At 42.5% G+C, this 24,592-nt stretch overlaps 4 protein-coding genes across 4 annotated transcripts; 2 read left to right on the forward strand and 2 right to left on the reverse strand.

Annotated features, from left to right (window-relative positions):
- Positions 1-425: 425 nt before the first annotated feature.
- Positions 426-2,956, forward strand: LOC129582394 (uncharacterized). Its single transcript, XM_055473904.1, has 4 exons — positions 426-435; positions 623-677; positions 1,584-1,672; positions 2,083-2,956. The coding sequence occupies exons 1-4, from the start codon at positions 426-428 to the stop codon at positions 2,811-2,813; spliced, it is 885 nt and encodes a 294-aa protein (XP_055329879.1). The 3' UTR covers positions 2,814-2,956.
- A 1,210-nt stretch (positions 2,957-4,166) lies between these two features.
- On the forward strand, positions 4,167-7,973 carry LOC129582395 (protein enabled homolog). Its single transcript, XM_055473905.1, has 9 exons — positions 4,167-4,340; positions 4,415-4,610; positions 5,219-5,399; positions 5,500-5,583; positions 5,722-5,857; positions 6,182-6,235; positions 6,458-6,533; positions 7,164-7,307; positions 7,473-7,973. The coding sequence occupies exons 1-9, from the start codon at positions 4,167-4,169 to the stop codon at positions 7,577-7,579; spliced, it is 1,152 nt and encodes a 383-aa protein (XP_055329880.1). The 3' UTR covers positions 7,580-7,973.
- Positions 7,974-10,513: 2,540 nt separating this feature from the next.
- Positions 10,514-23,710, reverse strand: LOC129582355 (uncharacterized). The gene is made up of 4 exons (XM_055473869.1): positions 23,704-23,710; positions 11,494-11,771; positions 11,316-11,432; positions 10,514-11,246 (listed from the first exon to the last, which is right to left on the reverse strand). Exons 2-4 carry the CDS (start codon positions 11,642-11,644, stop codon positions 10,933-10,935), a joined length of 582 nt encoding a protein of 193 aa, XP_055329844.1. The 5' UTR covers positions 11,645-11,771; positions 23,704-23,710; the 3' UTR covers positions 10,514-10,932.
- LOC129582354 (uncharacterized) lies at positions 12,435-14,099 on the reverse strand. The gene is made up of 4 exons (XM_055473868.1): positions 13,595-14,099; positions 13,158-13,531; positions 12,772-13,102; positions 12,435-12,701 (listed from the first exon to the last, which is right to left on the reverse strand). The coding sequence occupies exons 1-3, from the start codon at positions 14,039-14,041 to the stop codon at positions 12,934-12,936; spliced, it is 990 nt and encodes a 329-aa protein (XP_055329843.1). The 5' UTR covers positions 14,042-14,099; the 3' UTR covers positions 12,435-12,701; positions 12,772-12,933.
- Positions 23,711-24,592: the final 882 nt, after the last annotated feature.

Consider the following 24,592-nt stretch of genomic DNA (forward strand, 5'->3'; position numbering starts at 1 on the left):
CAATTCATACTCGTATTTGTCGTATATATGGAACCAGTTGTGTGGATGCTTATGCTTTATTCTTGGAAAACATCGAATTTTCTTCGTGGACGTTTTTTTATATTTTATTGTTATTATTTTGATGGTGTATGTGTGGCAGACCCAGATTTCATAACCAACTAACAGTGTTCTTTCTGAACAGGGTTCTTACTGGCCGTAACGGGGAGTATGTACAGCCTCCAACGGGGGCGATGTCGCCGATGTGTAACGTAGACGGACGGGCTAGTGCTCTTGTGACTCACAGTGCAGAACACGCAGCACACCGCGCACACATCGCGCTGGCCCCTCACGCGTCCGGTCCCTTTTCACTGGTCAGGGTGACTCATCGTTCGCCGTGCACGTGCTGATTTCTGCATCTCTTCAGGCTGAAGTTCTCTTGCCATTTCATGGATTTCGGTGCGTTAAGCTGTTCACCGGAATTCTATAGTACTGTATTTCACCGCTTTCCTGCATCATTTGTCGATAAAGCATACCAATAATTGGCGAAGATCGATCCGAACTTTCACAGTATTATTGGTCTTTTTGCTCTGTCGCCTTGTAAGACACGCTTTTACAGGTTTAGACGACGGAAATATTTGAAAAGTTCCATCGAACCTGAAGACCGTTGCCCGTTATTTCGCTGTTCGGATACTTGCAAGGTAAGACTGGAGCGTTTTATTCGGCAACAATCAGTTCAGATAACACTGAGCTACTTAAATTTAATGATTCAGGAATTTAGTGTAAAGGCAGTATTAGGATAATGCACCGAATATTCGGATGCATTGGTAGACCGGAGCGCAGCGTTCGCGTTAAGGTTGAGGACTGCAGATCGATGTTAGGTCCTGTTTTCCATAGACGAAAAAACAGCTGCGGAAACACACAGTTGCGGCTGGAATAAGAAAGCCTTTATACCGGGTGGCTTAACAAAATGGCCGTGTTCGCTTTTGGTTTTTCTCGCGGACGATTTGTTGCATTATAACGTTTTACAGTAATTCCACAGAAACTTTTCTTGACTACTACAAACAATAAAGTTTTTGCACCAAAATTGATGCCTGCTCGTTAGCAATCGCGCGAAATGAAACTGAGCAAAAATTTATCGTGTCCTAGCTCGCAAAATTCATTTGCGTCATTTCTTTCCCGTAAGAGCTCTTTGAACTGTTTTGATTGCTTTATCCAGAGAATGGCTTCTTCTTTCAGTTATAGAAAACTGTTGGCTACAAGAAAATCGGTTAAAAGATACCTTTTTCCTTAATACTGTAACGAGTAGGGGTGTGGCCCTCTAGATTGTCATGTGATTGGCTCTGTTAGTTGTTCATGTTCGTTCATGCGTTTTGCTCGACGCTGCACAGCAGCGGTCCGATGCATGCATGCGGCTTCGCCGCTGTAAGTTCTCTAGATTTCTCTGCTTGGGCCTTGTTCAGATCTTGGAATAAAGGATCTTTGTTCCCGGGATCGAGGCTCTGGGCAGTTTCCCCATTATTTTAGGGTCACATTCAGGATTGTTTGTGACAAGTGGCGCTCCTGTATCTTATCACCCGCAACAGCGACAGAATTGCGCTTTTCAGTGGGTTATTTTCTCCAAATACCCGCTACGGACCGACAAAGTTTCCCTTATTCGACGTTACACGCACGTTTCGATTTGGGGATCGAATCGGTGAGGATTTCAGCTTTTGCTGCTTTAGAATTTTTTTTATTATTATTTGTCATCGCTGAGATGAATAATGGACGACGATTTTGTCGATAACTATCTGAATTATCTTGGTAAATTACGGTATAAACCTGATTTACAATTAATCAGAAATCAGTATTTTTACTGCTGTGACATTATTTCTAATGCTTTCTTATATTTACGTAATTTATATTGCAATAAATGTTTAGAATTTGCTCAAATTATCGACGAAGTCGTGCATTTAACAGCTAATGCTGAAGAATTAATTGAAACATTTTATTTTCAAATATCCAAGAAACTGAATTATTCTCATATTGACGAGATCACAACATTAGCTGAAGCTGAATACTTTTTGTACGAAAATGTTCGTGATACAACATCTAATTTTTTTGTAGATATTATTGAGAAGCAGCAGCTGAATAATTTTGCGCTGTCATCGATTACGGATTTTTCATCGCTCTCACGCAAAAGCGTGCCTGCACGCGTTTATGCGATAACAACAGAAAATGTGTCAAACAGCTCTGCTGCCAAGGAAATTATAGCGAAGCAGTGTGAAACGGCCAAAGCCGATACTGCTAAATTTAGTTTTGATATAGACATCGACAAGATAATTTCTCGAATTTTTTCGGGAAAGGAGAGCGGCAGCATCAATGGGCGCAGGGCGGAGAAATCCGAAATAAGTGTAGCGGCACAGCAGAATGCTGTTACCAGTTGTCCTCCATTCGCTGCTGTGCCCCCTTCAAATGGTGTCACGAGCGGAGGAAGCAGGGCGGACATATCCGAGCACATTTGTAGTGTGCGTCAGCATAATGCTGTTTCCTGCAGCAGCATACAGGTTCCTTCCATAATTTGTCAGCCGGTGGCTGTAATGAAGAAACGGGTTCGCTCCTCGACACGCATTGCCCCCGGTAAAGGCAGTAAGAGCAGCAGCATGGACTATTGCTACCTTCGACGATGGGGTGCAGAACCGCGCTCGTTGTTGTACAACGGTGGCTGGATCGTTGCAGCACTTGCTGATGGTTACTGCATTCTGCAGTGCACCCTGCGCATTTACGCGACAAATGTTCCAGATCCACCGCAACCGCTGGTACACCATGGAAAACAGCTTGTACGCTGCGAAGGGTAGACCGGTGTAACCGGGCGGCTCATAACGCCACGCCACTTCCGGTCGGATACGCTACGCCTCGTACCTTGTACGACATGACGTTCTTGTGCATGCTAGGCGTACACATGAATTTGCTCGCACTTAATGCGGCGGTTTGCGTAATTTTACGTCAAATGCGTTTCTTTGTTATTTCATTACTGGCATCTTTCATAAATGCGGCGGCTTGCATTTACACACGGAAGGTGCTTTATTTTAAAAATTGTGAACGCGTTCTGCGGCATTTTTAGTATCAAGCATCGCGTAAAATTACGGTTGAGCGTGTTTTATACGGAAGATGCTTTTTGCATTTGGGACAGTGCTGCGCACACAGTGCGATGCGGTCGCAGTAATGCGTTCGGCACGTTTGTGGCATTTTTTTAGGGCAGCCTGCCGTATGAAGTCCAAAACCGAACGTTTGCCAGCAAAGACGGGAGCGGGATGAAGCAGCAAGGGTGCGGCGGTCCCTAAGGGTTGATTGCGGCTCTTCGCCTGCTGTCGCGACCGGCTGCCCTGGGAATGGCGCATTTACGGGAGGATTCGGCAGCCGACGCCAACGGCGTGGTGATCAGTGGCTGATGCGGACGCGTCGCTGGATAGCGTTGTTTTTCCCGCTTGTTTTCTGCCCTTGTTTTTGTCGGCTGTGGGGCCAGCCTTCTCCCAGCGGGGGGACGTGTAACGAGTAGGGGTGTGGCCCTCTAGATTGTCATGTGATTGGCTCTGTTAGTGGTTCATGTTCGTTCATGCGTTCAGCTCGACGCTGCACAGCAGCGGTCCGATGCATGCATGCGGCTTCGCCGCTGTAAGTTCTCTAGATTTCTCTGCTTGGGCCTTGTTCAGATCTTGGAATAAAGGATCTTTGTTCCCGGGATCGAGGCTCTGGGCAGTTTCCCCATTATTTTAGGGTCACATTCAGGATTGTTTGTGACAATACCTTTATCATTAATACTAGTAAAACCATCCTGTTGACGGAATATTATTTGGATGTTTCGTAGAATACGGCGACTTGACTAGTAGACCTATGGAGGCGCAGCCACGGATGCAGCCAACAGCGAAACAGAGCCTGACGTCGAATGGCATCGGACGTCGCTTCCTAGCAGACTTAAAGTGATTAAACTGCTGACAAAATTAGTGTTCGCCAGATTTAGTGAGGAAGCTAATGTACTACAGTGAGTTTAGAACTGCATAAGCTGTGTAATAATGCACAATATTTTTAACCTACGCGGGTAACTTTAGTGATAAAGTTACACTGAAGTTATGATCCTTCCTACAAGCAAAAGATTTTCTGTGATTTTTGTATGTCCGATAGTCGTCATCAGATACTGTGTTTACAGCGGAATGGAAGAAGTGAAGGCGACAGCGCACGCGTCAGTGTTGGTGTACAATCCCGTTAAGAAGCGCTGGCTGCCGGCGGCATCCTCGAGCCAGAACGCCACCGCCAAGGTGCACGTCTTCCAGCACCGACTCCACAGCACATTCCGCGTTGTCGGCCGCCATCTGATGGATTACGAGGTACGCAGGTCCCTTGCACGTGGTTATGGTCTGCTGGCGCGGTAAATGGACGAGGCACTGATGATTTGTTGCAGCTGGTGATCAACTGCGCTATCGTTAATACCGGCTGCAAGTACATCCGAGCCACGCCGACATTCCACCAGCTGCACGACGGTGGCTTAGTATACGGCCTCAGTTTCCTGACCAAGGAGGAAGCCAACATTTTTGCGACAGCCATGGGCGAAGCCATCCAGGCACTCAACGTCGCTCTTCACAAACGCAGTATCCCGGGTACGAAAGTATGACTGAGCCTTCTGCCTTCTACGTTCTCTGTCAGGGTTGAACGGATTTCGCAGTTATATTTTCAACGGTTTCAGAATCGAGCTTGTTTTTTCTTCGTGTGGAGAGTGGGTTCTAACCCGTGTTTGCCAACCAACGCGCGCAAGAACGGTTGAAGCCCGGTTGGGTATCACGTCAATTCGCTGACCTACAATTTGCTGACCGACAATCTGCTGACCGACAAACTGTTGACCGACAATTCGCCTTCCTGCTAAATTTTTGATCGGTGTTTTGCTGAAACCTTTTTGCTGACCGACAACTTGCGTTCCGGTTCGATAGGTTGGTTTTTGAGTTTCCTAACTTCTAATTGCTTTTTCTGAGGTTTCTTAGGTTTGTTGCATGGGCTGCTCAAGTCAGCAAAATGTCAGCAAGTTGTCGGTGTTCACAAAAAGTCGTTCAGCGATTTGTAGTTTCAACAACTATCGGGTCAGCATTTTGTCGGTCAGCAAAACGTCACCAGCAAGTTGTCGGTCAGCAGGATAGTTATCAGCGAGTTGTCGGTGTGCCGAGCAGTTGTATGATAACTGTGTTGCGATGGGTGATGCTATTACAATTTACAGGCATCCAGCCCCGTATCCGCTTTTTGTCTGGTCCGTCTCCGGCCCGCACTTACACTGTGGACGCTCGGACCCGCAAGCGACCGGTTCTTCCGGAAGAAGACGGTCAACTGGCGGTCACTGAAGACCCGACGACGAAGTCCCCGACGGTCGCAGCCAGTATCGATCTGCCCCCGTTTGACAGGTGTGAACGGCGTGGTAGTGTCAATTGTTCCATATGTTTTTTGCTGCTTTAGTAGACCATTAGGGAATCTAATCATGTATGAAAATTCATCCTTGTTTAGAAACGTAAAACACGCGGTGCTCCTGGAGAGAGAATCCGCCATGCAGCTGGATTTTAATCGGGCAGAAGAAGACACAGCAGACAGGTAATGGCATTTTACGGTTTGATCGAGATTGTTTGAAATTCTGTTAACCAAAGTACTGTAAAGTAATTCGTTTTGTTGTATGATGCTTTGTATGTACGCGAGGTTGTACGCGAGGTGTATCGTACGTTTTCATCGCAGTGGCAATGATTGGTTCGACGATTCGTCCGTAACTAGACCTAATGATTCGGCAGTGAGTCCGACCTGTGAAACGGGAAATCCGGAGAACACCCATACATCGTTTGACAGCCAGTCCCGGAACAGATCGTCCGAATCGGTACGATTGGTTGACAAAACTAAGTAACAACAATGCACCGTTATGGCCCCGATGACCGCATCGACAACGCCCGGCTCGAAGAAAAAAAGCGGCAATGTGTGGATAATCAGATTACCGCTCTTTGAAATGCATCAAATTCTCGGCAGCATGACCTGCACAATGCTGAGAATTTCTAAACATTCCGCTTGTGAGAAATTCTCAACGCTGAAATTGATAACCAAAGCACGTAACAGCTCTAACAAAGATAATAACGCTTAATAAAGTTGACTAATTTTGAAATTATGTAAGTATTCTTCATTCGGTATTTCGGTTGCGTTTTTTCAGATCGGGATTGCGCGTCCGAAATACATTACTCTTCGCAACGAAATATCTAACACTGTAAGTTACCGACTCCCAGTCACGGTAAACGGTTGATATTACGGTAAAATAACTTACCTCAGTCGATATTACTGCGACTGAGGTCAGGGAGTGATAATTTGTTTGAGATGTACTGCTTAATGCTGGCAAATGGTAATAATTTATGTAACGCCTAAAATTTGTAGCTTGCAAAGTCGACAAACGTTAACTTTTCTCTGGTTTGATACCGTACGTTTTTTCTAGTCCGAACCTGGACATGCTCCGATGGAGAACGAATTTCTAGAGCCGGCACAAGCACAAGTCTCACTTCCACCAATTGGTCAGTTACAACTTACAGCCTGCTGTTTTACTCACTTGTTTCTTAAAAATGCCGTAATTCTGTTATTTGTTGAAAACGTTACGAGAGGTACCTGTACATCAGATCGATGCAATAAATGCAATTGTAATTGCATTTAAATACATTTGTAAATTAATGCAATTAGTACGTAATAAATGCATTTGTAAATTAATGCAATTAGTATTTCTTTGAATTTTTTTTGGCATATAATATGAAATATAATTTTTTTTTGGCATATAAAAAAATATAATAAAAAATAATTTTTTGGCATATAATACTTATAATATGAAAAATAATTATAAGCATAGTTGTGCTGTACTCGGTAACTTTAACTGTAATTCCGAAATATGATTTATCCACGAATTATAATTGTGTGAATTGTAATTGAATTATTCGCCAGTATTTATTCAGCATCCGGTGGTTTTTGCAAAACGTTTGATTTGGAATTTTCGTCATGTTTTTGTTATTAAAGTAATGATAACAATCATTGCGTTTTAGCAGAGGCGAGTCGGGCCAAAATTTCCCGCACTTTTATAGTTTGATTCGATTTTGATTGTATGATTCTGTTTTTATCAGTCGAAGCCTAGAGTTACCGAACTGTTGCTTTGGCAGCCACGATTGAGTACGCTGTGCAGTCCACGAAGATCGGGCATCAGCTGGAGCCGGGAGCTGGATCACTCCTAGAGGGCCGACACAACGTCGAGCTGGAGAAGGGACCGGTAAAAAGGGGCCGGCCGCCAATACACCCAGACGGAGGTGGGTATAGCTGTGGTGGTCCACTATCAAAATTAATTCTGTTTTTTTTAAATCCCTCCCGTTTTTATTGTGAAAATTTGGACAAAAAAACCTCAGTTTTTGTAACTTTTAACCTGCATTGTTTTGCGTATGACCTCTGTAATTTGCTCCTTTGGCTTACTGTAGATACATGCCCGAGATGCGGAAAACATTTTCCTAATCGCTCTAATCGCAACAGACACTGGTTAAAAGTAGATTGTACGAAGAAGAAACAGACTACAAGAAACTGCTGAAGAAAAGGTTTCGGGAGGAAGGAAAGGATACGTGCGGACTGCGGATGTTATCATTGTATTTTTATTCTTATAATTGTTATTATGACCTTGCCCATAGTTCAGTTACGAAGGCACTGACGTGAAATGTGGCCCCTGCGAGTTATAGTTTTTTTCTTTTGTAATGATATTGCTGTTGTCTAGAATATTTTGTATAAAAAGATGTCCTAGATGTTGTTGTTGTTGCCATGAGTTCTAATGACAAGACATTGTGATAACGGAGTGATAGTTTTATTCTTTTTACAGTGACGTTTTCAGTCCAACTTTTGTGTACAGTACTCCAATGTGCTGTAAATTTCTTTGTATTATTTGTATTCTCGAGAATCTGTATTTGTACTGAGAAATTATGAAGTTTGTAGTTGTGCACGAATCTGCTAATCATCTGCTAATACGTGTCAAGTGTCAAAAGGGACCTAAATGCGTATTTCCAAAACTAAAATCTGCAAATAGTCCCACTCGTCTTATCTTTTACATTTTTTAGATAGTAGAAATCTAAGAGAAAGCAAGAGCAGAATCGGTAAAAAGCGAAAAACAGAGGAACTGCAATGTATTAAAAACATTGGTTAGGAAATAATTATGAGCGTATGGACAGCGTTCAGGTTTGTGTTTTGTTGGAAGTGTTTGATTGATTTACGAATGATACAGTACTTACAGTCTGTATTGTCCACTTAATTAGTATGTGTCAAATTGTTAAATACTTTTTTTCGGCGTAAAATGCCTTTTCCCAACTACGATACGCTAATCACCTGTTAATATGCGTCTTGTTCAAAAAAGGACCAAAAGGACCTAAAAAGCGTTTTCACAACAAGAATCTGCCAATCACACGGTAATAGGCATCTACAGGGTGGTCCAGCCAAGTGTGGGCAGTGACAAAAATTCCTCCACCGCTACCATTGAGTTTTAAAATTTTTATGTTATTTTTTCATGGTAGCTCTTGGTATAGAGCAACTTCCTTAACAGAGTTTTATTGCAAAAAGCTGAAGAGCAGCCAACGGGAATCAAAGTATTACTTTTGATTTTCCCGAAAAAAACGCGCTGCTTACCACGAAATAATCGTGTTCATTCAATAATATTTAGAAAATTTCAATCGTCTGATAACAGACAAGCGATAACGTAGTTTTTTTATAGTGCCTTCCTAGCTTCCTTTGAAATATGGATATCTTGACCGAAGCGATCAGCGCTCTAGGCAACCACTTTCTTCGGATGGTTCTCTTTAACATACAAGTCTATGGGCGATAGATCTTTTTCGAATTTATCACGAGCATGGATAGGACAAGATTTTTCTGCATACCCACAGAGAACACATTTTGGGTCACTCAATAATTTTCAAAAAAGTACATACAAAAATATCACTTCTTGAATTTTTTAGAAGGGCGGTTATTAGCCTTCTAAAAATGCCGGCTACCCTCCCCCATTAAGCTCCACCCCTTCCCTTACTGACACGTTAAATGATCCCGGTTTTATTTTCGCTGAATCCGCAGTAAAAAAAGTTACACAAATAAAGTTCAAAGAGAATATCAAAACTAGTTGCAGAAATAAATTTAAATTTATTTTATGCAACTGCCCACACTTGGCTGGACCACCCTGTAGTTCAAAAAAGGACCAAAAGGACCTAAAAAGCGTTTCCCAACAAGAATCTGCTAATCAGACGGCAATAGGCGTCTAGTTCAAGAAAGGACCTAAAAAGCGTTTCCCAACAAGAATCTGCTAATTAGACGGTAATAGGAGTCTAGTTTAAAAAAGGATCAAATGGACCTAAAAAGCGTTTTCACAACAAGAATCTACTAATCACACGAGTTCAAAAAAGGACCAAAAGGACCTAAAAAGCGTTCACGACAAGAATCTACTAATCACACGAGTTCAAAAAAGGACCCAAAAAAAGCGTTCACAACAAGAATCCGCTAATCACTTAGTAATGGGAGTATAGTTCAAAAAAGGACCTAAAAAGCTTTTCACAACAAGAATCTGCTGATCACACGGTAATAGGCGTCTAGTTCGAAAAATGATCAAAAGGACCTAAAAAGGGTTTTCACAACAAGAATCTACTAATCACACGAGTTCAAAAAAGGAACTAAAAATCGTTTCACAACAAGAATCCGCTAATCACTTAGTAATAGGAGTAACAGCAGCAAAACGCTAGCACCTAAATTATCAATATTTGTGATATGGTGCCACCTCGCTGCCAATTAGTATAGAACGAGTGTTTCAGTTTATGGTCAGCTTGTACCATTTTATGGTCAGCTAGCACATTGCTTATAGTCAGCGCAGTATAACTGTACTAGCAATTTTATCGACTCATTTTCAGCTTTTTTGAACCCATTCTTGGAACATTAATTAGATAGCATCAAAACGACAGCACCAAAATCAACAATGTTTGTGATGTGGTGCCACCGCGCTAACAATAATTAATATAGAACGAGTATTTCGGTTTATGGTCAGATTGTTTTTTGCTTATGGTCAGCCCCATATAACTGTACCAGCGAATTTCATCGGCTCATTTGATTTGTTTTTTTTCTTCCGTTCTCAAGGGACGACGCTCTAATAAATTAGGCCGGCAATCTGGCCGCACAGACGCACAGTGAACTGCTGTTTCTCTCTCTTCTGGTGATCGTCATCATAGCTGATTCGTGACCTTGCATCCTTTTCCAGATTGGAACAGTTGGCAGCTGCTTGGAAGCGCTGAATAAGCACTTCGCGTTGAGATGTTTCAGCAGCATTGTTTTTACCCGATTACGGGCATTGGTGTCTGGAAACGACAAGGTGTTTTGAATTTTTTCCCCAGCGATCGGTTATAGTTATCAGAAGAAAACGGACCTTATATAAACACAAAATGGCGACGGCTTACGTCATAAACTGGAGTTGGGAGCTGGACTTTCTAGTTACAATTCCCGGTTGCACTTTATAACTACAGCTCCCAACTCCCACACATGAGTCATCACAACTGTACACTGTATATATTTCATACGTGTATGAAACACGCTACATATGCAATACTAACATCCGCACACAATTCGATGATATTATCATTAGACAAAATTTTAATTTTTGATTGTATTATATAATCGGTTGTCTGGATTGTGTTTTCACTTTAAAGTAAGTATTAAAGGCACGAAATCATAATAAATCACCATACATAAGCAAGAAAATATACTATCAAAATGGCACGCCTAGTGTGTAAAAAGAACTTTTGCGAAGCAGTTATGGGAACATGCATTGTTCTAATGTTAATTTTAATAATATTGCTCGAGGCCTTTTTCGGAGTAAGTCATAATATGAAAACCAGTATCAACAACTGTTCAGCACTGACAGTTGAAGATTTAATCAACGGAAACGTCACCCCATGGTCGAGTGTTAAATTCCGTGTCGACAATTCGACGCTTTGAATATGTAAGTCGAAACCGTTTATTTATTTCTTTTGCGGAAACCTCCAATTTACGCTTATTCCGCGTAATGTTAAACGGATAGTTCACGGTTACATCATTTGGCTGGTCTTGCGGTGCCAGGCTTTCTAATAGCATTTCCTTCAGGCTTTCGAGGTTCAACTGTTTCCTGGCTTTCCTTGTTAAGGTAAAGCCCTTGACCTTTATCGTTTCACTGCCAGTGTTGGTGCGGTACGCGTAGCTTTTAGGCCCTGAAAAGAATGAAGTATAAATACTTATAAGCTGCACCGTAAAACAGCTTAACGTAGATCCGAATGTACCGAGTGCAACAAATTCGTTGATGTGCTCATTAGGCTCCAAGGACGATGACAAATCTCCTAAACATGTCCCCACTGGCGGATCAGGCAAGTCATCAGTGTGAATATAAAAGATACTGTCTGCAAAGTGCACAGATAGAATTACAATACGAAAGACAGTTTCTTGAAATTCAGTACTTGCCAGTATCATGATATAACAAGCGGTCTCCAACCATTTCCATAAACTTCAGCAAGTGCAACCGCGCATATGCTGTTGTGAATGCCGCAATGACAACATTTGTCTTTTTGCTTGTTGGGATGTAATCTTTTTTAGAACGGTATTGAACAGCCATAACTTCATCAGTCACCAAGTCGAATCCGGCAACTTCGTATTTATTGGAAAACAAATAATCATGGAAAATCTCTTTCTTTTCAACAAATGCGGTGTTGGATCTGTCCTCCTGCTGGCCGAACTTACCCCTGTAAAAAGACTCAGAATTAAAACTGCTTGTTGCCAATCGAAGTAATACTCTTTACCAAAAACTATTCAGCATAAGTTTGGACAACGCTCTTAGCCCATCGTTCTTCGCAATGTTGTTTTTATCCAATAAAATATTTTCTTTAATAAGAAACTCTTCAATAATATATCTGTCTTTGTCTTCCTCTGTTCGACAGTTCGGTGGATAGCCTGATGCCTCTGTTTTAAGCTTCAAAAACAGATCTATGTATTCTCTGAATAAATATTGCATCTGCTCTGGATAATGCCAAACAGAGTAAATCTTTTCAATGCGGTAGCCAGCTTCTATCGCGCGGTGAATTTCTGGTGTACACCACGTTCCTTCCAAAGCCCTGTCATCATCTTCATGGCAGCACGGTGTGTTCACGCGCTCCTGTACGCATTTGGCACATAACGGAAATGTAAGCTTGTCGGTTCTGTACGGCAGTACAGGGAGAAATAATGACGGTGGTGGAATGATACGGCATTTCATCACTCCGAATATGCTTTCCACAGGCGGGAAGTCCTTTGTGATGATGACAGGAGCTCCCACTGGATAAGGCAGATTTTTATTGATGTAGGGGTACTCACTAATAACGTCGAGGGAATAGATTTTTCGCCTGGCGCACATTTGTGGTACAGTTTGATAGCGTTTGTTCGGCCACCGGTGAATGCATCTCGTGGGTGCATAGGCTCTTCAATGTTTGCTAACTCGATGACTTGTTTGAATTCCATGTCTGCTGCTAGGCGCGCATCGTATTCGTGCTCCCAGATTGAAACAAGAGCGTAACCCATAGCTTTTATTGCGTCAAGGCGTGAGTCAGTTGCTTTGTTGATTTCTTCCATGGGGCGATTAAGAAATGGATGCAGTGTACTTTTTGTCGTGCAGTCGCTGCAACCGTGCCACATACACCCTTAAAAGAACAAACACAATTATATCAAAACTTTCTGTATTTGCTAAAATTCGTTGTTTATCTAATTTACCTAGAAACTCATAAACGGTTTTATTCCTTGGGTCAAAACCATCTACTGTCCAAGGGCCGATTCGAACCTCGCGCTGGAGTTGTATATCGTTGTCCATTTCAATCCATCGGAGCCAACGATCTCCTTTGGCAGAAGATTTTTTACCTTGTCCAGGGGGACCAATCAGCGCAATTTGGTTTTCTTTAACATCCGCGCTCTCCAAAAATAATTACACATTCCAGGGGTGGTAAGGCCTGAAGCAAATGGACACAATCCATTCGTCACTTGTTGGAAGAGCGTTCGAAACTTCTCACATGCTTGTTGGAGAACAAGAACATCTTGCGAGCAATATCTATAACAGAGCTAAATAAATACGGCGGCCAGAGTAAATGACATATTTTACCTACCCAATAAAGTGAGCATTAAAGTCAAATTGATTGTTGTGACGGCGTCGCTCTTTACGGAACCACTTTATAAAACGTTTACGCTCTTTCTTTTTCATGAGCTGGTAACCGTAATCGTGTCGATCTGGCCATGGAAGAATTTTGTTCCAATTTTCTGGCTGATTAAGTTTGTGAGGAAAGTCTCCTTTGGTTTCTTGCAAACCGAATGCTTTGGCAAAATTTTTGAGCGATGACGGCACATAATTCATAGAGTCACGGAATTTTATTTTAAGTTTTGAAATATCCATCTGCACAACCTTGCTCCCGTTAAAGATCAATGGGTGTGGAATGATTCCGTTCTTAATTAGATAGTTTAGCAGAAAATACCCGTCAAATCCCTAAAAAGTAAGTTTTTGTCAACAAAAGCTTATGATTGCTTATGAAGTTTTGACATTGTTTACCTTCAAGTTGTGTGCAATAAAGGTGTACCCACGAAAGCGTTCGCTAAAGATGAATTCCCCCAAAGCACTTGAAATATCACCGCTAATATTTCCATCTTCCGGAAGGACAAATTTCTCGTCTTTTGTTGCTATGACCGCTAAATTCACTTTGAAATCACCTGCCTCATCTTGAAACGTTTCAAGATCAAAGTACGCTAGCTTATCGTTTAGGTGTTTAGCCTTTTCTTTGTCTGTGAGCTCAATGGGTTGCATGTAGCAGACATGATTATCTTCGGGCATGAAGAACAATGAGCACGTTGGGCAAAAGACTTCACCACACCGATGTTGTTGGTCATCTATATCCAGTTCAATATCATCGTTTTCATTGTCGCTATCCTTGTCGCCGTCATCGTAAAGCGGATAATTTTGTGGCAAGTCGTAATTGGTCTTCATTCGACGATTCACCATGGAAACAAACGACTTACATAATTCACAAATAAAGAACTTTGCGCAGATTGGACTGCTTCCGGACTTATGCGTGTAAAGCACTCTTGCCCATGGAAATCGCGATTACAGTCAGCACAGTGGATGTTCTGAAGCTTGTCCATAGGGCAGGTTACAGATAAACACTGATGACACTTGAACTCACATCTGTGGTTCTGCCTTTTGTTGTAGCCCTTCATACAGCGGTAGCAATAATACTGTTGTTCAAAATACGCGGGCAGGGATGTTAGCACGTCAAAATGATGATCATGATGCAGCAGCATGATCCGTTTTTCACAGTACGCGCCGCAGTACGCAATTGAGTTTCCATGGTCCACCGAGACTACAATAAATTGATAATTTGGTAAAACGATTTCAAATCGAGGAATATCCTCCACACTGAATTCTCTATCTGGCAATTCCGCAGCCTGCAGCAACTCCTTGGTCTTTTCGGTCTGCAACTTCTTCGTTCGGTAAAGCTTTGTATACATTGTTTTATCGCCATCTGCATGCGCCTTAGCGACCACAATAGCTCGCGCCATACACAAGCAGTCCGTGTTGCGGATTTGTGTAATGCATCGTTTCTTGTCCAGTATTTGCCGTAACAGCTTTGAAACGTTTTTCTGCACGACCCAGTTGGAATATCCGTATGCTGCACAGACAATTCAAAAGATTCATCCAATAAAAACGCCTGATTTGAATTCAAGATTCTCCGGATCGTTGTCATCCATCTTTCAACACTCAGCTGATCACGTTGGATAGGTGGCATCCAAATTGGGTATTGCAGTGCGTTTTGATACAAGCGAATTCTAACCAAATTGTGGGCTGGAATTGCCGAAAGCACGGTGTCCAGAATGTCTTTCAATAAAAGAGTTATGGTTTTAATCGCGTATTTAAATGACAAATTATCCAGACCGTGTATCACACATTTATAGGTTTCAAACGACACTGAAAATTTTTGTGAATATTTAGCCCCGTTTTTCCAACTCATAATAATCTTTAATATCATACAAATCCGGATCAAGTTCTTCTAGGTTCTGTACTGGCACATCGATCGGAGCCGGAGGTATAAAATAATTGTGATCGAGAAGCGCATAATTATGATTGAAAAGAGCACTATCAGCAAAGTTAGTTTCAGCACTGGTGCCGGGGTCAAACAATTCTGCGGATAAGTCAGGGTTTGCGCCATGATGAAAGCAAAATATGGCCAAAGAAAGTTGCTAGCGACAAAGATGCCACTTTATATAACTGATTTGGACGAGAACAAAATTCCAGTACAGCATTTTGTAACGGGTACGGTTAGTTAGGCAGGTTACACTGACTCATGCACTAGAAATTCTTGGCATGCTAATATCCGCGTGAGTACTTTCTTCACTGCAATCGGTATCGGTGGGAAATACAGCACCACAGCGGATGCAACGTCTGTTACCTCGGTCATCTGCAATAACATAGAGCTTGTTAAAATTTTTTTTTTTAAAAGCGCGGAAACATTTCATTGCATACCCCAGTAAGCATTCTGATCTGATCTTGAGTTGCGGCAGCGTCGTTGCCGTCGAACGTGAACTTTTACTTCTGGAATCGGCATACGGCAAAGCAGGCATTTCGTACGACTTTTTAAATGGTGGTCCAGCATCCAGTTAGAGTAAGCTTGAGCTTTATTAGGACTGTAACACTTGTCCTTGCTTAGATCGGCAAAACGCGGACAGCCCAGTGTATCAAGATTAATGACATCAGATTTAATCAGCTTTTGAAGAATAAGACACTTTTGCCCCCCTTTTGCATAGAAAACGACATCGGCAGGATCGTCAACGTAGCGAAGATAATTTTTAAACGCTCGTTCGATTTGGTGTTCTAACTCTGAGAAAGCTTTATCGAACACAGCATCAATATCCGAAGAACAAACGCCATATTTATTCACAATGTAATTGCTTGGCGCTAACGCAAATGTGGTATAATAAAGGCAATAAAATTCGACCGAGCTTATTGCAAGTGACGTAATAATTGGCTTCCCGTTAAGCGCATACCACTTAATGTCTACAACAATATGGTAAACCATTTTTGGACCTAATGCTTTAGAAATCGTTAATTTCCGCTGGCGTAATGAGATGAAAAAGCTGTTGCATCTGAAAATTGTCCACTGACTGGGGTATTTTATGTGCATCAAAACGGATGCAGCGCAACGTCACGCTGGACCGCAAAATATTTTGGTGCACAACAAATTATTTTTAATCACATACAAACAGAACGTGAAAAATCTGGCGTTGATGACGTGACTTTATTGTGTTATCTGGCGGAAAACAGACTGAATAAGCAAAGAGTTATCACGGACAACAGTCTTTAAATTAAAATAATAATTAACATAAGCACAAACCATTCGATCATTCGAAGCTTTGCTATTGGTAAATAAATGAATAAGAGAAGTAAATGACTCGCCGGAGCATCGTTTTAGAATAAAAAAGCAGCAATACTGTCCGCATACGGTACTCCACTCCATTTGTAAACGATGCGCTTGTGAAATAACCATGCCCGCGTTCTTGCAAAAAGTTTCAATGTAGTGGCCGTAATAATGCGGTTCATGACCGTAAGAGTCAAAATATTCCAGCTGTCCTGGTATAGCCTGGTAGAACGCCAGCCAATGCGAGCCAGGTTTCGCAGCTTCGTCAGTATTGACAACGCATGCCCATGGTAGCTTGGCTGGCAGCGACGATGGTAGCATATCGGCAGCGAATACACCAATAAAAGCGTCTCTCGTCACGGTATTTGAACGTAGCACGTGATCAATCTCAGCAGTGTCCATTGTAGTGCCGATCTGCATTCAAAATAAAATTTGAATTTTCTTTTTAAACTTTGTCCTGTAAACAACGGGCGACCGAGAGCGCGAAGCGCTCCGGTCGCCCATTGTTTACCACATCCGTCACGATTCTCTTCAGCGTCAAAAGGGGCCGACGGCGCGCCAACCCCCCACTTGCGACCCTGAAGCTTACCGCTCAGGCAACAACACGACAATGTTTTAGGCTGTCAAACGCTTACGTTACGTTTTAAGCCGTAAAATCCGCAATGAGCTGGCGATGTGAGTTGACTTCAATTATATTATCCCACACCATCATCGTAATGGCCATAATTGGTTCAGTTAATTGGGCGGCGAACTGCAGGCGGATTGATAGATTTCCTTGGCGTACGGTGCTCATCGGTCCCCGGCCTGTCCGTGAAGGTGTCAGATCGAATCCCCAAATAGCAAATCCTTCCGCAAATGCTTTACGGTCGAAAGGCAGCGCCCCGTCCGGTGCGTGCAAGCGGCCAAGCGTCTCCAAAAGACCGTCATATGATTGCAAATAATCACCCGTTGCGAAATTTGGTCGGTAGGCTTGTGCGGGATACGACTGTCCGTCGACTTCGACACTTATATAGTTGAGATTGAAATGTTCAAAGTTAAACGGATTACCTCGGCGCAGCCCGTGAAAACTCGAGCTTTTTACGAATCCCACAAAAACACATTTGGGTACTGCTCCAATATGTAAATTAGCCAGCACTGTGCTCTGAATCATACCAATATCATTAACACGCATACACACTCGCTCAATAGGGTATTTCACAGTCTTTGTCGATAATTGGGCAGTAAGCGCAGACAAATATGCCGGATTAGGAACAAAGCGTTTGACGTACAGCCGCGGATTGCGAATGTATGCTTTAAAAGTATCCACTGGAAGATTGGCGTATGAACGCAGGTAGAATTCCGGCTTATTCAAAATGAGGCGCACATGTAGCGGTACACCGGTGATCAAATTTTATCCCTGCTGGAAAATGTCCGTACATAATTTGGCGCTGAATGGGACGTACTCGTTGGTCACAAACATGGCTTTCCGCGTTACTTCTCCAGCGTTATTGGCATGATCTTACCCGGGAGTGTCTATATAAAATCCAGCACTTGTTGCCTGGCTTTTTAGGGCAGCCGGTGTGTACCCCAACAAATTTTCCAAATACGCTCGGTAGGCATATAATGGGGTGGAATTAGTTATCAGGCGGTTGGCCATTGTTACCTCTACCGAGCTGAATATAGAATGCGCTATTAGGTTCACTGGTGCAACCAGATCCGTGTTTTCAATATGCGTAGCCGCACCAAGTCCTGCAATTTGCTTTTGATTGCAATATCCATTTCTAGCGTAATTTCCGTTAGCACTAGCAGCGCCGACGTTGAAGGGGAATGTAAAAAGAAATTTCTCCAGAACTAATTTCTTCTGTTTGCCCTGATGTTGGTAGAATGCGTTCTTCTTCTGTCCGCACAAAATCCGCTAGAGTGGCCGGAACGGAGAATAAATCCGACTCGACCTGCATAGCTGGCACGCTTCCTTCCAAAATAAAAGCCATTTTAAAATGCGTCCTCAAATTCTCTTGGGGGAATCCGTTTAAGCCGTTTAAGTCGGAAGGAAGGTTTCTTTATCTTTTTTGTTATTTTTTGCTGCTGCTTGAGCCGTTTGATGCCTCCTTGCTGTTGAGGTTGCGCAGTTAACGCTTCCGAAATTTTCTCTCCTACCTTCTTGGATGTTTCACTAAGAACTGTTGTCGCTGCGTCGCGTAAGTGGGGCTTTGCTGCTTCCATTGCTGCTCTGGCATGTGGTGCCGCTGCTTTAATAACCGGGGCAGCAAAATGCGCTAATTTACTAAACATTGCGCGCAGAAAATTAGGTAGCATAAATCCGCTGCCATTTTGCATTAAACTCCCGCGATAGCGTGTCATGACGGCTCCATAGCCGTGCTGGCTACTAGCGCCCGTGGCGGCCCCGCAAATAAATCCAGATAGAACGATGGTGACGGCTCAAAGAGGATTACGGGCATTTTTTAGCGATAGTAATACTGAATGGGGCGGAAATGCAGCTTTACCATTGACTTTCCAGTCTGAAAAATTGCCGCTTCTCCGAGATCAGTTGTAATGTTGATATCAATAGTGTCCAGTCGATCGTATAAAACAGGTAAATAATGTGGATCCTCAAACCTTTCCGAAACAATTTCGAAGCGAGGAACACTTGCTTTAATGGGGAAAGCGCGCAAAAGCTGCATAGTTTCATCGCCCACAATATTGTAGTCGCACTTGTTGCAGTAGACAAAAATTGATTGGTTCCCAATGTGCATATTCACGGGCTTATCTGCTGTCATTGTTATAGACGTCTCCAACAACTGCAACTCTGCCAAGGCTTTCAGCTGGTCGGACAGTGTTGTAGCTGCGGAAGCAAAATTCGTTTTTTCCATCAAAAAATTTTCATATTGTTCAGACTGTGCAGCAGAAAATCGTCGTTCTTTAAATCCAAGCATACGGGATAGATGCAAAGATGAGGGAGGAAAATCCAGAAAAACACGTACGCTGGGAAATTTCACTTTGAGCTTGGGCTCGGTTGCTACTAATTCTAATTGAAAAGCCTGTTCTTCCGCTGTAGAATCGCGAAATGGCTTTAACCGTGGTACGTTATTGTTGATAAAATTAATGATGTCACTTTTCTCATAGATCCCTGCAGGTACCGTAATTGTGTCCCGGTCCATAGCGAAAACACCGTTGCTATCCATAGAAGTAATTTGGTCAACGTGCAACGTTTGGGAACTGGGTAAATTGTACATTGAATTAGGATACTGTATTTCCACCAATGCCATTTCCCATTGTCCCGGTAGGGATATCACGCTCTTTAACTTTGTGCTCCATTCAGCTGCATTATTCTTTGGGAACTGTTGCATACAGGCATCAGATGGAAGCGTGACATAAAAGCTATTAAGAGCCATTTCTGACACGACTGAGTTCGGCTTCGTAATATTTCCCGCGAATTAAATCCCCGTCTTCATCCAGTAAAACGTAGAGGGGTTCGGGCTGTTGTGGTAATACTTGTTGTATCTTGTAAATTTCCTCCTTAAATGTTGACTCATATCCTTTTTCAAAAAGTGTTTTGTCGATGGCTACTCGTACTGTGTCACCTACGCTGTACTTTGGCTTTTCTGCTTTCCCAATAATAATTCTGCATATAGTCGATTGAATATTTGCAGAGAATTGGACTAGCTAACCTCATTAGGCGTGACTTTATGCGAAGAATGAATTGCGTTGTTGTAACTGTTTACCAAATCTCCCAGAACGTCCCAGTACACTTTAGACTGTCGGTGTCGAAATAATTTCCATATTCGTTTCTTGAGATTGCGTATGCCATTTTCAGCTAAGGATGCTTTGATTGCTTTATTTTCAGAAGAGAACAAAAAACCTTTTGGGCTGTCAAAAACTCTTAACATCCTTATTGTAAAATTCAAGACCTTTGTCCGTTTGCAATTTAATGGGAGCTCCGAGTTCTGCAAACACCTTTTCCAACCCAAGTTTTACTTCTAGACCGCTTTTATTCTTTAGTAGTTGACAGCTCACTTTCTTGCTGAAGACGTCGATCACAAACAATATCCAACGGTATCCTTTGTTCTGCTTCGCATATTTTGACATGTCTGCCAGATCGGCTTGATATTGCTCCGCTAGGTTTGAGACAACTACGGGGTTTCTTTTGAACCTTTTGCGTCGAGATTTGTGGACTGTATATGGATCCAGATGCTCCAGCTGTTCCCGCGTTTGTTGATAGTTTGGTGCTTGTGGAAAGTGGCTGCGAAACTTTTGAATCCCTGTTAAGCTGCCCGGGTGCTGCGGGTTCAGATACGCTTGTCGTAGCAGTAGATTGGCCATCGTATTCGTCGTCGCTACTGCTTGATCCATCGCAACAGCTAGATGTGCAGTTCCATGTCATACCTTCACCCAAAGACAAAGAAAAGGGAACGCATCCACCACTCATTTGTTATTAATAGTCATCCAGTTGAACTGGGATTTGGTTCTTGAACCGATGGGACCTTCGATTTGTAAAGTGTTTTCATCAAATACTTCTCGCTTTGCACGCTTGCGTTTTGCCGGGGTGCAGGTGGAATAGGAGGAAAGCATCTAACATACGATCAGGCATATTAGGGGGTACCCACGGCTTCTTTAATAGTTGTGCTGGAATGGGGGGCACAGATGCTGTAGGCGGAATAACCATTTGGTCAGGGCCAAACGCCGACTCTTTCAGCGCCAAAAAGCGAGCCAAGTTTCTTGATAACAGTTCCGCTTTCTCCCATTCGCTTAGCGTATTCCGTGAAATTATATCTCTCATCAAATCGTCCAGTTTTACAATATCCACAACTTCAGTAGGCTGCTGTTGTAATTGGACATCCGTTACAATACGACCTACCGTGTCACTTGCAAGTCTTTTCATTTCGCTCGCGGGAACAATATAATGCACTTCCGGTTTCATTTCAGTAAGGCAGTTCCTAAAACAGCTGCCAATACAGGTAGAACCGCAGGTAAGAATCCTCCGCGCTGTAATAAAATTTCCCTCTTGCTTCGTAAAGGATATTTTTTGAGGGCAATCAGCTTTAATGGTCGACGCCAACGCTGACACACCTTTAGCTGATCGGTGGTAAGAGGCACTGAATTCTTTACCAAATTCAAACAAATTTCTTCAAAACAGCGAAGTTGTCGTTTCGAAATATTTTCCAAAGAAAACGACGCTGCTTAGGTTTCAGCGATCGCAGGGTAAGGAGAAACGGTGCAAAGTCTTTTAAAATCTGATCACACATTCTTGGGCAAGTTTGTCGTTTGTGGATTGATGTAAATTTTTGTCAACTCTCCCGGTAATACTGCTGAACGAATCCTTAAATAGGCAGGTGTGTCCGGTTTCATATCCAAAATGAGAGGTTGAAATGGTTCCTGGCCGATTTCCTCGTAAGCTCCGCTGAGATGTTTTAAACCAGTCTGCCTTTCTAGAATCTTGATTTGGTTCACATCACGATTATTTTTGAACAGAATAAGATATTGTGCATTAAGATGCACGTCTCGCATAGCAGACCCTTGTTTATATAGGTTATTGAATAATAAAAATACACAAAGCCGTTTATGGTGTACTTTTGAGTGAAGAGTTTAGATAAATGCTCATTTTTCACCAAACCACTTGCCACGTCATCCAGTATCAACAAAATATTTTGTTTACCATCAAAATAATTTTCATCCTCCACAATTTGTTGAATATTTTTGTCAGTTCAATCCCAGGGACTTTGCGCTGAAGCATTTCGTAGGCTGGCTGCATTTCTCCGTACACCAAAATAATTCTTCCAAATGGTTGGTCAAATAATTTATCGCGCTCCATAATTAATTTTGACACATACGTCGTTTTCCCCGAAGTCGTTGGCCCCACAACAAGGACTGAAGCGGGTAGTCGGAATCTCAAATCAGCTGTCGTGCGCGGATACCTATTTAAGGAATCCATTTCCAAAGGGCGGAGCTATTGCTAGCGTACCGATAACAGAATGGAGATTTCAAAGCGGAGGGTTGTCTTGGATATTGATTGGTTTATCGCTGGCTCCCAACGGCTTATAAAACAGCTGGCATTTTGTGATTGCCCAACTGGTGTTAGCAGGTGCTACACATTCACCATTCCATCCGACTTTAATCATTACCGCGTTGAATTTAGGAGCCAATCGCGTCACTCACACGGACTTGTCTGGCATAATCGTGGAGATTATTTATACTTAGACATTGCTAGTGCCATTCAGGATATGCTGGAGCTTATTGGTGAACGACCTGCGCGTTTGACGTTTTTTGCCAAAGGATTGGAAAAGCAAAAGATTTTGGAAAATTATTTGCCTGAAGTGTTTAATCTTGAAGACATTGGGTGCCCGAAGTTTAAGGAGCTTACTTCATTACCACAAACAACGCTTTCAAAAGCGGAGACATTCGCAAATTGGCTGAATGGCGAAAATAACTAACGTTGTTGCAACTGCTGACCTTGGCTGCGCAATTGACTTACCCAGCTTATCCGAACGCGCTCCGCTTTCACATTATGCACCACATAAATTTTCCGGGCTTCTTCTCCGTTCCATTCGTCCTTACAAATCGCACTGCCAAGTGTACCGCAACGGCAAGATCACAGTTAATGGTGCAAAGTCTATCAGTGATGCTCTCGCGTTATTGGATCACTATTACCGGAAACTGCAAAAATATGGCTATCAAAAAGCCTCGTTAAAGAATCCACGAATCGTTAACATTGTCGCCACTTTTAATTTTGGGAAATTTCTTAGTTTAGAGAAACTGTACAACTCAATAAGAGCAAAAGCTGATGCCATGTTTGAACCTGAAATATTTCCGGCCATGCGAGTCCGGCTTCAAGGTTGTACGGCGATGATTTTCCATTCTGGAAAAATTAATTTATTAGGTGCAAAAGATGCTATCACTCTTCAAACTGCTGAAAACGAATTGCGCTTGTTATTAGGAAACTAAATGCAGCAATAAATAAAATTACAAAAAACCTATCGCTGCATATTTCTATTACCTGGCATTAAAAAGCAGTAGTGCTTAAGTTAGTAAGAAATGTAAAGAACGTTTATCCTTAAAAGTACATGGTACATACTACATAAACGGTGCAATACTGTACAGTATTGCACTGTACAGTATATACAGTGCAATACTGTACAGTGCATTAATCATTAATTATGATAAATAGGGTTCATTACGAAATGTATTTTTTTGTTATAAAAGCATTGAGCTAATATACAAGCATATAATAATAATTTCTGTAATGTAAAAACTGCGAAATCAGCAAATTACGCCATACCGTTGACAAGGTGGAAAAATTCTTTGAGAGGTTCAGGCCAACTTTTTCCACTCGAGCCCTCGTTGCTTGTAGCACCCCTGAAACTATGTACACATAAAACATATACCATGTGTTACAACACAATATGAACTAAAAACATTGGCTTCACTTACTTCGGGTACAAGAAATTCATAAATTCTGCAATTAGCGGAGTAATCGTTAACAGAATTGTGGCTTTGGCTCCAGTGGAAAAAAATTTGCAGCGACCCTGGCGGACTTTTTCCAGTTGATCTGCACGCACGCATAAGTGTTACATGTAGACTTTGTTCTGATGCTCGGCTCGCTACTTCTCCCTTGCCCAATGCCTGAATCACTTAGTATGTGCCGATTCTCCTGTAATGCGCTTTCTGATTGTCAAGGGCGATATGCCCGTTCATGCTGTTATCTGATATACCGTTCCACTTGTTGCTCTGATATACCGCTGTTTTTGTGCTTTTCTGACACAGTCGCCTCGGATTACAGTCCGATTTCCTTCAATAACAATCCCTGACTCGCATTTGCCGTCTCGTTCGTTGCCGTTAATGCATATTTCCGTAAACACTGCATATTAGACTACGAAACCGGCCGGTCTTACACCGCCGTGACCTTTCCTTTTATTTCGCTCTGCCAATTATTCATGTAACAAATGGTCCGACGACTGAGAAGTACCTGTCGGTTACTTCAGCCGTCACTTATTATTTGTATTATTGTTTTCTTTTCTTAATGTGCGATGCTTTAATTCGGCGATACCATCATCCATTCACAGCGGGTGCCGCTGCCGCTGCCGTTACTACTATCAACTGCGCCACTTCCGAGCAGTGCGGGTTCCAAACACCTGCCAGCCGTAACCAGAAGCTGCGCTCATACGCGC

The sequence above is a fragment of the Paramacrobiotus metropolitanus genome, unplaced genomic scaffold (assembly GCF_019649055.1).
Source record: "Paramacrobiotus metropolitanus isolate TYO unplaced genomic scaffold, Prichtersi_v1.0 Parri_scaffold0000007, whole genome shotgun sequence".
Classification (NCBI taxonomy): Eukaryota; Metazoa; Tardigrada; class Eutardigrada; order Parachela; family Macrobiotidae; genus Paramacrobiotus; species Paramacrobiotus metropolitanus.